The sequence below is a fragment of the Dendrobates tinctorius genome, unplaced genomic scaffold (genome assembly GCF_039654945.1).
Source record: "Dendrobates tinctorius isolate UK_male_01 unplaced genomic scaffold, ASM3965494v1 ptg000092l, whole genome shotgun sequence".
NCBI lineage: Eukaryota > Metazoa > Chordata > Amphibia > Anura > Dendrobatidae > Dendrobates > Dendrobates tinctorius.
In genome coordinates, this window is record NW_027361760.1 from 4,972,865 (window position 1) to 4,987,190 (window position 14,326).

General features: G+C 43.4%; 1 protein-coding gene across 4 annotated transcripts in view; it reads right to left on the reverse strand.

The window, feature by feature from the left end:
* The window catches only part of LOC141098469 (hippocampus abundant transcript 1 protein-like), a 268,780-nt gene that overhangs the window by 204,956 nt on the left and 49,498 nt on the right, over positions 1–14,326 (reverse strand). For all 4 annotated transcript variants that reach the window (XM_073586300.1, XM_073586296.1, XM_073586299.1 and 1 more), the window contains exon 7: positions 4,859–4,972. In XM_073586300.1, the coding sequence (XP_073442401.1) occupies positions 4,859–4,972 (114 nt within the window). The remainder of the gene's footprint in view (positions 1–4,858; positions 4,973–14,326) is intronic.

A 14,326-nucleotide genomic window follows, 5' to 3' on the forward strand; every position in this document is an offset into this window, starting at 1 on the left:
GTTTTTGGCTGGAATTGAGATCGGACACCATGTCGCGTTTGGAAAACTCCTGATGTACCAAAACAGTGGAAACCCCCCACAAATGACACCATTTTGGAAACTAGACCCCCTAAGGAACTTATCTAGATGTGTGGTGAGCACTTTGACCCCCCCAGTGCTTCACAGAAGTTTATAATGCCCGGGCGTGAAAATAAATAATTCGTATTTTTTCCACAAACATGATCTTTTAGTCACCATTTTTTTATTTTCCCAAGGGTACCAGGAGAAATTGGACCCCAAAAGTTGTTGTCCAATTTGTCCTGAGTATGCTGATACCCCATATGTGGGAGAAAACTACTGTATGGGCACACGTCGGGGCTCGGAAGGGAAGTAGTGACGTTTTGGAATGCAGACTTTGATGGAATGGTCTGCGGGTGTCATGTTGCCTTTGGAGAGCCCCTAATGTACCTAAACAGTGGAAACCCCCCACAAATGACCCCATTTTGAAAACTAGACCCACTAAGGAACTTATCTAGATGTGAGGTAAGCACTTTGAACCCCCAAGGGCTTCACTGAAGTTTATAATGCCAGGGCATGAAAATAAAAAAATCGTATTTTTTCCAAAAACATGATCAATTAGTCCAGAATTTTTTCATTTTCCCAAGGGTAACAGGAGAAATTGGACCCCCAAAAGTTGTTGTCCAATTTGGCCTGAGTACGCTGACACCCCATATGTGGGAGAAAACTACTGTATGGACACATGTTGGGGCTCGGAAGGGAAGCAGTGACGTTTTGGAATGCAGACTTTGATGGAATGGTCTGCGGGTGTCATGTGCGTTTGGAGAGCCCCTGATGTACCTAAACTATTGAAACTCCCCACAAGTGACCCCATTTTGGACACTAGACCCCCCACGGAACTTATCTAGATGTGTGGTGAGCACTTTGAACCCCCAAGTGTTTCACAGAAGTTTATAACACTCGGACGTGAAAATAAAAAAATCATTTTTTTCCACAAAAATGATATTTTTGCCTCCAATTTTTTATTTTCCTAATGGTAACAGGAGAAATTGGACCCCAAAAATTGTTTTGCAATTTGTCCTGAGTAGGCTCATACCCTACATGTGGGGGTAAAACACTGTTTGGGCGCATGGCAGAGCTTGGAAGGGAAGGAGCACCATTTGACTTTTTCAACTCAGAATTGGCTGGAATTGAGATCAGACGCCATGTTGCATTTGGAGAGCCCCTGATGTGCCCAAACAGTGGAAACCCCCAATTATAACTCCAACCCTAACCCCAACACACCCCTAACCCTAATCTGAGCCCTAACCCTAGCCCTAACCCTAGCCCTAAGGCTGTGTGCACACGCTGCGGATTTTGCTGCGGTTCCGCAGCGGTTTTGGCTGCTGCGGACCCGCAGCAGTTTCTGCTGCGGTGTACAGTACCATGATTCCCTATGGGAATCAAAAACCGCAGTGCAGACGGTGCAGAATTTTCCGCGCGGATTATCTGCGGTTTTCAATCCGCAGAAAGAATTGACATGTCAATTCTTTCTGCGGATTCTCCTGCGGTTTGCCATCTCCTCTATTGAGGAGATGAAAAACTGCAGGACAAAACCGCAGAGCAATCCGCAGGTAAAACCGCAGGTCTTTTGACCTGCGGTTTCACCTGCGGATTTTACAAAATCCGCGAGGATGAATCCGCACCTAATCCGCAGCGTGTGCACACAGCCTTACCCTAACGGGAAAATGGAGATAAATACTTTTTTTTTAGTTTTATTATTTTTCCCTAACTAAGGGGGTGATAACGGGGGGTTTGACTTACTATTTATGGCGGTTTTTATGTTTGGCGGCTGTCGCACGCTAAAAGACGCTTTTTATTGTAAAATAGTTTTTTGCATCACCACATATTGAGAGCTATAATTTTTCCGTATTTTGACCCACTGAGTCATGTGAGGTCTTATTTTTTGCGGGACGAGTTGACGTTTTTATTGGTACCATTTTCGGGCACGTGACATTTTTTGATCGCTTTTTATTCCTATTTTTGGGACGCAGAATGAACAAAAACCAGCGTTTCATGAATTTCTTATGGGGGGGTGCGTTTACACCGTTCCGCGTGCGGTAAAATTGATAAAGCGGTTTTATTCTTCGGGTCAGTACGGTTACAGCGATACCTCATTTAGGTCGTTTTTTTATGTTTTTGTCGGTTTTATGCAATGAAAACTATTTTATATAAAAAATAATTATTTTTGCATCGCTTTATTCTGCGAGCTATAACTTTTTTATTTTTTCGCTGATGATGCTGTGTGGCGGCTCGTTTTTTGCGGGACAAGATGACGTTTTCAGCGGTACCATGGATATTTATATGCGTCTTTTTGATCGCGCGTTATTACACTTTTTGTTTGGCGGTATGATAATAAATCATTATTTTTTGCTTCGTTTTTTATTTTTATTTTTTAAGGGGTTCGCTAAAAGGGTTAACTAATGGGACAGTTTTATAGGGCGGGTCATTACGGACGCGGCGATACCTAATATGTGTACTTTTATTATTTTTTTTTTATTATTTCCAAAAAATGTATTTATTGAGGGAATATTTTTTTTTTTTTTTCTAATTTATTTGGCGATTTTTTTAAATTTATTTTTACATTTTTTTTTTAATTTTTTTTTTACTTTATTACATAGTCCCAGGTGGGACATCACTGTCCTGTGACAGATCGCTGATCTGTCACATCACAGATCACTGTGACAGATCAGCGATCTGACACAGGCACTGCAGAAGGCTTCCTCATGCCTGCGCTTTGCAGGCACTGAGGAAGCCAGCTTCCTCAGGTCCCCGAAGGCCCCCGTCGCCATCTTGGATTCGGGGGCCTGGAGGATAGGAGCCCCCGGCAGCAGCGCTGCACATTGCGCTGCCGTGGGGGGCTCAGAGAAGCACGGAGGGAGCCCCCTCCCTCCCGATGCTTCCCTTTAACTCCCGGTACACCGCGATCATGTTTGATCGCGGTGTGCAAGGGGTTAACGTGTCGGGGGCGGTCCGTGACCGCCCCTGACACATAGTGCCGGGTGTCAGCTGTGATAATCAGCTGACACCCGGCCGCGATCAGCGGCGCTCACCACGTGGGCGCCGCTGATCGCGGTAGACGTACTATCCCGTCCACGGTCATACGGGCCCGGGTACCGTGGACGGGATAGTACGTCGGATGTCAGGAAGGGGTTAACATGTGACACCCTGTTTTTAACGGGACCAAAAGTAATTGGACAATTGACTCCAAGGCTATTTCATGGACAGGTGTGGGCAATCCCTTCGTTATGTCAGTCTCAATTAAGCAGATAAAAGGCCTAGAGTTGAATTGAGGTGTGGTGTTGGCATTTGGAAGGTTTTGCTGTGAAGGAAACATGCGGTCAAAGGAGCTCTCCATGCAGGTGAAACAAGCCATCCTTAAGCTGCAAAAACAGAAAAAACCCATCCAAGAAATTGCTACATTAGGAGTGGCAAAATCTACAGTTTGGTACATACTGAGAAATAAAGAAAGCACTGGTGAATTCATCAATACAAAAAGACCTGGGCGCCCACGGAAGACAACAGTTATTGGATGATCGCAGAATAATCTTCATGGTGAAGAGAAACCCCTTCACAACAGCCAACCAAGTGAACAACACTCTCCAGGAGGTAGGCGTATCAGTATCCAAATCTACCATAAAGAGAAGACTGCATGAAAGTAAATACAGAGGGTTCACTGCATGGTGCAAGCCACTCATAAGCATCAAGAATCAAAAGGCTAGACTGAACTTTGCTAAAACACATCTGAAAAAGCCAGCATAGTTCAGGAAGAACATTCTTTGGACAGATGAAACCAAGATCAACCTCTACCAGAATGATGGAAAGAGAAAAGTATGGTGAAGGTGTGGTACAGATCATGATCCAAAGCATACCACATCATCTGTAAAACACAGCGTAGGCAGTGTGATGGCTTGGGCATGCATGGCTGCCAGTGGCACTGGGTCACTAGTGTTTATTGATGAGGTGACACAGGACAGAAGCAGCCGAATGAATTCTGAGGTATTCAGAGCCATACTGTGTGCTCAGATCCAACCAAATGCAGCCAAACTGATTGGTCGTCGGTTTCATACTACAGATGGACAATGACCCAAAACATAAAGCCAAAGCAACCCAGGAGTTTATTAAAGCAAAGAAGTGGAATATTCTTGAATGGCCAAGTCAGTCACCTGATCTCAACCCAATTGAGCATGATTTTCACTTGTTAAAGACTAAACTTCAGACAGAAAGGCCCACATACAAACAGCAACTGAAAACCACCGCAGTGAAGGCCTGGCAGAGCATCAAAATGGAGGAAACACAGCGTCTGGTGATGTCCATGAGTTCAAGACTTCAGGCAGTCATTGCCAACAAAGAGTTTTCAACCAAGTACTAGAAATGAACATTTTATTTACAATTATTTAATCTGTCCAATTACTTTTGGTCCCTTTAAAAACAGGGTGGCAAATGTTAAGGAGCTGAAACTCCTAAACCCTTCATCCAATTTTAATGTGGATACCCTCAAATGAAAGCTGAAAGTTTGAACTTCAACTGCATCTGAATTATTTTGCTTAAAATTCACTGTGGTGATGTCTAGAACCAAAATTAGAAAAATGTTGTCTCTGTCCAAATATATATGGACCTAACTGTATATTGTGTTTTTATAATTACTTAAATAAGGATTAATATTTATATTTTCAATAGTCTTGGTAAAGTATCTCTTTGTAGGCGGTCTTTTTACAGACAGAAAAGATGAACACAGCCTATGCCTGAAATTGCATTACTATAGGAGCTATAATTTTTCTAAGATCAAAATAAATGTCATTTTCTCAGGTAATACTCTTACCTGCCGGAGGTAAAGAAAAAAACTCGAGTACTGTCCAGCTTCAGGCAGGTAAGATAAAAACACAGTTATACAGATGAGGAGGACGGTAGAATCCTGCCCGACTTTCCGTAAGGACTGGAAAATAGGGTGACAAAAAAAATCAACAATTATACACAATGCTTATAATGCGCCATGGTCACCACCCATCTTGAAAAGTTTCCCCCTCCCATATACTAATGTGCCACAAACAGAAGTTGATATCACCAACCATGCCCATTTTATTTAGGTGTATCCATATAAATGGCCCACCCTGTAGAAGCAGTGGGTACGGAAAGTATTCAGACCCTTTTAAATTTTTTACTCTTTGTTTCATTGCAGCCATCTGGCAAAAAAAAGTTCATTTGGGAATGTTGCATCATTCCCAAAAAGACTCATGGCTGTACTAGGTCAAAAGGGTGCGTCTATTCAATACTGAGCAAAGGGTCTGAATACTTATGGCCAATTGATATTTCAGTTTTTCTTTAATAAATTTGCAAAAATTTCTACATTTCTGCTTTTTTTCAAGTCAAGATGGGGTGCAGAGTGTACATTAGTGAGAGAAAAAAAATGAACTTTTTTGAATTTACCAAATGGCTGCAATGAAACAGAGTGAAAAATTTAAAGGGGTCTGAATACTTTCCGTACCCACTGCTTCTACAGGGTGGGCCATTTATATGGATACACCTAAATAAAATGGAAATGGTTGGTGATATCACTGTAAATGCATGCAAAATGGATGGCCATAAGGTTGGTACAAAGTACAGAGTATAAGGATTCCCACTTAGGTAGGACTCCATAGAGAAGAAGGGGCAGCACGGTGGCTCAGTGGTTAGCGCTGCAGCCTTGCAGCGCTGGGGTCCTGGGTTCGAATCCCACCAAGGACAACATCTGCAAGGAGTTTGTATGTTCTCCCCGTGTTTGCGTGGGTTTCCTCCCACACTCCAAAGACATACTGATAGGGAATTTAGATTGTGAGCCTCATCGGGGACAGTGATGAAAATGTGTGCAAACTGTTAAGCGCTGCGGAATATGTTATCGCTATATAAAAATAAAGATTATTATTATTATTATTAGAAGATAAAGGTGCAAAGTGGCAGAGAATATCCATATGGAGGACAAAGTGGAACAATTAGTTATAAATAATTATATACAGACTAGAAGTACAATCCGCAAAAAAAAAAGAAAAAAAAAATGATATAGCCGCCCCTCCCCCACCCAAAAATAAAGTAAATGGAACATACTCTATGGATTGATAAACCACTCAGCAACTGAAAGGTGAAAACATCATATCAAATGGTGAATACCAAAATGTACTCTTCTAATAAGAAATATAAATATCCATCCTAAAGGAAAATACCCCCGACACGCATTTTGTCGAGGCTTCGTCCGGGGCCACTTCGTATTTTTTACTGATTGCACTTCTAGTCTATACATATTTATTTATAACTAGCTGAAGAACCCGGCGCTGCCCGGGCATAGTAACTAACTGTGGTTAGTTACAACAAATTATAATTATCCTCCATCCCATAGTCCTGTGCCCATATACCCATCATACATATCCTCCATCCCATAGTCCCATGCCCATATACCCATCATACATATTCTTCATCCCATAGTCCCATGCCCATATACCCATCATACATATACTCCATCCCATAGTCCCATGCCCATATACCCATCATACATATTCGCCATCCCATAGTCGAGTGCCCATATACCCATCACACATCCTTCATCCCACAATCCCGTGCCCATATACCCATCATACATCTCCTCCACCTCATAGTCCCGTGCCCATATACCCGTCATACATATCCTCCATCCCATAGTCCAGTGCCCATATACCCATCACACATCCTCCATCCCATAGTCCCGTGCCCATATACATATCCTCCATCCCATAGTCCAGTGCCCATATACCCATCACACATCCCCCATCCCATAGTCCCGTGCCCATATACCAGTCATACATATCCTCCATCCCATAGTCCAGTGCCCATATACCCATCACACATCCTCCATCCAATAGTCCCGTGCCCATATACCCGTCATACATATTCTTCATCCCATAGTCCCATGCCCATATACCCGTCATACATATCCTCCATCCCATAGTCCCGTGCCCATATACCAGTCATACATATCCTCCATCCCATAGTCCAGTGCCCATATACCATCACACATCCTCCATCCCATAGTCCCGTGCCCATATACCCGTCATACATATTCTTCATCCCATAGTCCCGTGCCCATATACCCGTCATACATATCCTCCATCCCATAGTCCAGTGCCCATATACCCGTCATACATATCCTCCATCCCATAGTCCAGTGCCCATATACCCATCACACATCCTCCATCCCATAGTCCCGTCATACATATCCACAATCCCATAGGCCCGTGCCCATATACCCGTCATACATATCCTCCATCCCACAGTCCAGTGCCCATATACCCATCACACATCCTCCATCCCATAGTCAACCATTATGACATCATAATGAGCGGCGGAAGGGCTTGTGACCTATGACGACATCAGTGTCGCCATGGCAACCGTTGTGACATCATAATGAGGGGCGGGGCTTGATACGCACACACTGCTTCCCCAGTATGCAAATAGGGGCATTATGACATCACAATGAGGGGCGGGGCTTGACGCGCACACACTTTTTCCCCCAGTATGTAGATAGGGGCAAAATTGTTTGGTGAATTGGAACGCGCAGGGTTAAAATTTCGCCTTACAACATAGCTTAGGATGCTCTCGGGGTTCAGATGTGTGACTGTGCCAAATTTTGTGGCTGTAGCTGCGACGGTGCGGATGCCTATCCCGGACATACACACACACACATACATACACACTTTGAGCTTTATATATTAGATTTATAATTAATTATTAGCACCCCTTTGTCCTCCAAATGGATTTGGCCGGGTTCACATTTCCTTTTAGCAGTCCGTTAGACGGACAACATTACACCGTGGTATAACGTGGTGTAACGCAGTCCGTTAATGCTGCCATTGTCCTCCATTGTCGGGCGCATCGCGACGCATGCCGTAAAGCGGCAACACGATCGCGATGTGCCGTCATTCAGTGACGGAGCCTCGGACGCAGCCTGCAGTGTCTGAGGCTCCGTCACCGCTAGCACAGATGACACATCTGCGCTAGCGGGTATAGTATAACGTGATCGCGTTATGCTATACCGTTTAACCAGCCAGTCAACGCTATGTGTAATGTGAACCTACATTAACACATTGTCTGCCACTCTGCAACTTTATCTTCATTATAAAAGTGACACATAAGCTGTAGATTTACCATATATGAACCGAAAGGACTTCTCTAGAACTTTTATATTGATGGCTTATCCATGGGATTGGTCATCAACATCTGATTGACAGTATGTCGGGTGTCACACTCCTGCACCAATCAGCCGTTTCCGGTGCCAACAGCGGCCACAAGTGCAGAGTAGAGGAGCAGCACAGCATAGCTCCATCAACTGCATAGTGGCCATGGCTAGGTGCACATCAACCCCTATTGAATAGGTTCGGATGTACAGTATCAGGCCGAGGCCATTATGAAGTTGAATAAGCTGTGCAGATCCGCCACAACTTGGCACTTTTTCCCATTGCAACCAGGAACAGCTGATCGGTTGAGAGGCCTGGTGTCGCACTCCCACCAATCAGATATTGATGACCTATTGTAAGGACAGGCAGTAAATGTGAAAGTCCCAGACAACCCAATAAATTCCCGCATGTGGAGATAATGTGGCCAATATTACAGTGTAAAAACACCATCACATGTGCCAAGTGTACAGACTAGAAATATCAGAGAAGTATGTTCATCCTCTTCTCTTCCCAACATCCAGCATCCTAATCAAAATTTCCCTTGTAACCGCAAAAAGTCAGGCACAATGCACGTGAAGCCCTTAGTTTACACCATTAACTTACAAGCTGTTTGCAACAGAATGGTAGGAAGTGTAACCTAACATGCACATCCTCTTTGGATAGATCTTTTTATCTGGGTCATCTTCAGTTTTCCCAATATACATCATCTGAGATGTCAATTCACTCAAAGCTCTATTGTTAAAGAAGTAGAAGCCTGCGTATTATTTTACATGATATTCTCTCCTGCTATAAACACCACTGACACCAGAAATAAGGCACGTTTTGTGTAGGTTCAGCTTTGACCTTTCGGAATGCTGTGCAATTTAAAGGGAATCTGTCACCCCTTTTTTGAGATATCATGTAATGATATCATTCAATTGTGTGTCACATAAGGATTCTCTTAGTACTTTTGCTTCCCCCTGACCCCGCACCTTTCATGCATAAATACCTTTTTCATATCGGTTCAGATGTATGTAAACTGCCGCTGTCTGGTCCGCTGGGCGGGGCTTATTCAACTCTCCCCCCCCCCCCCCACCCTGTCTTGCTCTACACAAGAAGAAATGCGTACAGCAAGACGGGGGGAGCAGGTGAATAAGCCCCGCCCAGCGGACCGGACAGTGGCAGTTTACATACATCTGAACCGATATGAAAAAGGTATTTATGCATGAAAGGTGCGGGGTCAGGGGGAAGCAAAAGTACTAAGAGAATCCTTATGTGACACACAATTGAATGATATCTCAAAAAAGGGGTGACAGATTCCCTTTAACAGAAAACATGGCTGAATCCCACAGCAGATAGCACTGTACCAGGGGTGGACTAAGAGTAGCCAGGGACCCAGGCAGTTTAGAAGGCATGCTCCCACACCCCCAAGTACCTAATGTATCACATGACGTCACATGACTCCGATAGATCATGTGAGTAACACACAGGCGCTCTGGTGCACATCCGTACACTGAAAACGATGGCACTGTATGGCACTATAAATAAAGCACTATACAAAATAGAGCAGGGGTGGGAGATTAATTTTCCCAAGGGGCCACGTGACAGACGGTGACTATTGCGGAGGCCAAACGAGTAGGCCAAAATGAGTTCTTCTCAATGTTAATATAATACTATTAATAACTTTTTAAATGACTAAATATAGAGCATATGTAAGCATGCGGACATCACTCTATACACAATATGAGCCCCCACATAGCTCAATCAACAACCAAAGAAATCAATCTATGGGGCCCTTATACATGTAAACCATAACAAAAAAACCCTTGAAAAATTCTCTTTTAGTTAGTTTAAACCCTCTACGACCTTGGGCGTATAGGTAAGTCCAAGGTCGCCTCCCTTTTTGATGTGGGCTCCGGCAATGAGCCCACAACTTTTCCGGCACGTCAGCTGATTTCATTAGCTGACATGTTCTCTTAACAGCCGCGGGTGGATTTGTGATCTACCAGCAACTGTTAACATGTTAAATGCTGCTGTCAATTGCTGACGGAAGCATGTCATAAACCAGGCCAATGTCACATAACTGCGGGTTGCGGATAGGTTGGCATGACAACCCAGGGTCTGTAGGAGGCCTCCTCCCTTCAGCGCCAGCCCGCAGGTGGTCTCCTCTATATAGTATAGGCCCTTATATTGCCTCCTATATTCACAGCATGAGCTGGCACATAGCCTCAAAAAAATAAAGGGAACACTAAAATAACAGAATATAACTCCAAGTTAGGCTATGTGCCCACGTTAGCGTTTTAAACCTGATAGAAAACTGGACTTCTTCCCAGAAAACGCGCGTTTTTTTTCCGCATGCTTTTTGCATAAAAGCCACGCCGTTTTTGATGCGTTTTTTTCCGCACGTCTTCTGGACTCATAGGAAACCGTTAAAAACGCGGACTGAAGCGGAAAATAATGAGTATGCTGCGTTTTTAGCCACTAAGCGTTTCCTATGCGGAAAAAAACGCATCAATTGGAACAAAAATGAAAAAATGCATGGGAATTGGATGCTTATTTTAAGTGTTTCTGAAGCGTCTGATCCAGCATAAACGCTTCAAAAACTCTTAAAAAAACGCAACGTGGGCACACAGCCTAAATCAAACTTCTGTGAAATCAAACGGTCCACTTAGAAGCAACACTGATTGACAATCAATTTCACATGCTGTTGTGCAAATGGAATGGACAACAGATGGAAATTATTGGCAATTATCAAGACACAATAAAGGAGCAGTTCTGCAGGTGGGGACCACAGACCACATCTCAGTACCAATGCTTTCTTGGCTGATGTTTTGGTCACTTTTGAATTTTGGTTGTGCTTTCACACTTGTGGTAGAATGAGACAGACTCTACAATCCACACAAGAGGCTCAGGTAGTGCAGCTCATCCAGGATAGCACATCAATGCGAGCTGTGGAAAGGTTTTGTGTTTGTCAGCGTAGTGTCCAGAGGCTGGAGGAGCTACCAGGAGACAGGCCAGTACACCAGGCGACGTGGAGGGGGCCGTAGGATGGCAACAACCCAGAAACAGGATCTCTACTTCCGCCTTTGTGCAAGGAGGAACAGAAGGAGCACTGCCAGAGCCCTGCAAAATGACCTCCAGGAGGCCACAAATGTGCCTGTATCTGCACAAACCGTTAGAAACCGACTCCATGAGGATGATCTGAGTGCCCAACGTCCACAGATTGGGGGTTGTGTTCACAGCCCAACACCATGCAGGATGCTTTGCATTTGCCACAGAACACCAGGATTGGAAAATTCGCCACTGGCGCCCTGTGCTCTTCACAGATGAAAGCAGGTTCACACTGAGCACATGTGACAGACGTGACAGTCTGGAGATGCAGTGGAGAGCGATCTGCTGAAGCAACACCCTTCAGCATGACCGGTCTGGCAGTGGGTCAGTAATGGTGTGGGGTGGCATTTCTTTGGAGGGCCGCACAGCCCTCCATGTGCTCGCCAGAGATAGCCTGATTGCCATTAGGTACCGAGATGAGATCCTCAGACCCCTTGTGAGACCATATGCTGGTGCGGTTGGCCCTGGGATCCTCCTAATGCAGGACACTGCCAGACCTCAAGTGGCTGGAGTGTGTCAGCAGTTAATGCATGATGAGGGCATTGATGCTATGGACCAGCCTGCCAGTTCCCCAGTCCAGAATTCAATCGAGCACATCCGGGACATCATGTCTCGTTCCATCCACCAACGCCACATTGCACCACAGACTGTTCAGGAGTTCACTGAAGCTTTAATCCAGGTCTGGGAGGAGATCCCTCAGGAGAACATCCACCACCTCATCAGCAGCATGCTCAGGCATTGTAGGGAGGTCATACAGGCACATGGAGGCCACAAACACTACTGAGCATCATTTCCTTGTCTTCCAGTTTCAGTAGAAATTCTTGATCAGCCTGTAATTTGATTTTCCACTTTGATTTTCAGTATCCTTCCAAATCCAGACCTCCATGAGATTTTAATTTTGATTTTCATTGATCATTTTTATGTTTTATTTTCTCAATGTAATGAATAAAGATTTGCAACTGGAATATTTCATTCAGTGATATCTAGGATGTGGTATTTTAGTGTTCCCTTTATTTTTTTGAGCAGTGTATTTACTTTACTTTTTTAAGGAATGGATTGAATAAGAATATGAAAAATGGAGGCCTTAAAAAAAATATATATTTTTTTCCCTTGAGTGTCAAATGAGCTGGGAACTCCCACTCTCCAGAGTAAAACTTCCAGAAATTGAAACCCCTACTGTTCAGAAACTTATAGCATATACTGTGAAAGCAAAACACTACTTTAACTCCTTAGTGATGAAGTGGTCATTGACCTCAATGACCAGGACAAATTTATGAAATTTGACCAGTCAATTTACATGGTAATAGCTCTGGAACACTTCAACGAATCCCACAGATTCTGAGATTGTTTTGTGTGTCACAATGTACATCATGTTAGGGGTAAAGTTTGGTAGATATGATCTGTATATATTTATGAAAATATCTAAAATTTGTCAAAAAAAAAATTTGAAAATTTAGAAATGTTCAAACTTAAAATTTGTATACCCTTAAATCAGAGAGTCATATCTTACAAAATAGTTAATAAATAACATTTCCCACATGCCTACTTTACATCAGCACAATTTTTGAAACAATTTTTTTTTGTTAGGAAGTCACGGCTCGGAAAAGAAGGAGAACCAATTGACTTTTTGAAAAGAAAAATGGCTGGAATCGAGAGCGTACGCAATGTCACATTTGGAGAGCCCCTGATGTGCCTAAACAATGGAAACCCTCCACAAGTGACTGCCATTTTGGAAACTTGCACCCTCAAGGATTTTGTCCACAGGTATAGTTAGGAATTTTAACCCAAAAGGTACTACACAGAATTTGATGACATATTCAATATGATGACCAAATGTTATCATTAGTGTGAAGAACAAGGGGGCTCACTAATCGAGTTTGCATTGGAGTACTCCGGTATGCACAAAGTATTGCGGGTGCATGAGGGACCCAATTGCAAACTCAATTAGCAAGCATTTGCACTCAATACTAGTCATTTTTTTTTAACTTTTCAAAAACCCTAATCCCAATGCTAACTACAGTCATATGTTAAAGTTTGGACACCCCTATTAATGTTAACCTTTTTTCTTTATAACAATTTTGGTTTTTGCAACAGCTATTTCAGTTTCATATATCTAATAACTGATGGATTAAAATAAGGTTTATTGTACTAACAGAAAATGGGCAATCTGCATTTAAACAAAATTTGACTGGTGCAAAAGTATGGGCACCTCAACATAAAAGTGACATTAATATTTCGTAGATCCTTCTTTTGCAAAAATAACAGCCTCTAGTCGCTTCCTGTAGCTATTAATGAGTTCCTGGATGAAGGTATTTGTGACCATTCCTGTTTACAAAACAATTCCAGGTCAGTTAAGATTGATGGTCGCCGAGCATGGACAGCCCGCTTCAAATCATCCCACAGATGTTCAATGATATTCAGGTCTGGGGACTGGGATGGCCATTCCAGAACATTGTAATTGTTCCTCTGCATGAATGCCTGAGTAGATTTGGAGCGGTGTTTTGGTCATTGTCTTGCTGAAATATCCATCCCCTGTGTAACTTCAACTTCGTCACTGATTCTTGCACATTATTGTCAAGAATCTGCTGATACTGAGTTGAATCCATGCGACCCTCAACTTTAACAAGATTCCCGGTGCCGGCATTGGCCACACAGCCCCAAAGCATGATGGAACCTCCACCAAATTTTACTGTGGGTAGCAAGTGTTTTTCTTGGAATGCTGTGTTTTTTAGCCTCCATGCATAACGCCTTTTTGTACGACCAAACAACTCAATCTTTGTTTCATCAGTCCACAGGACCTTCTTCCAAAATGTAATTGGCTTGTCCAAATGTGCTTTTGCATACCTCAGGCGACTCTGTTTGTGGTGTGCTTGCAGAAACGGCTTCTTTCGCATCACTCTCCCATACAGCTTCTCCTTGTGCAAAGTGCGCTGTATTGTTGACCGATGCACAGTGACACCATCTGCAGCAAGATGATGCTGCAGGTCTTTGGAGGTGGTCTGTGGATTGTCCTTGACTGT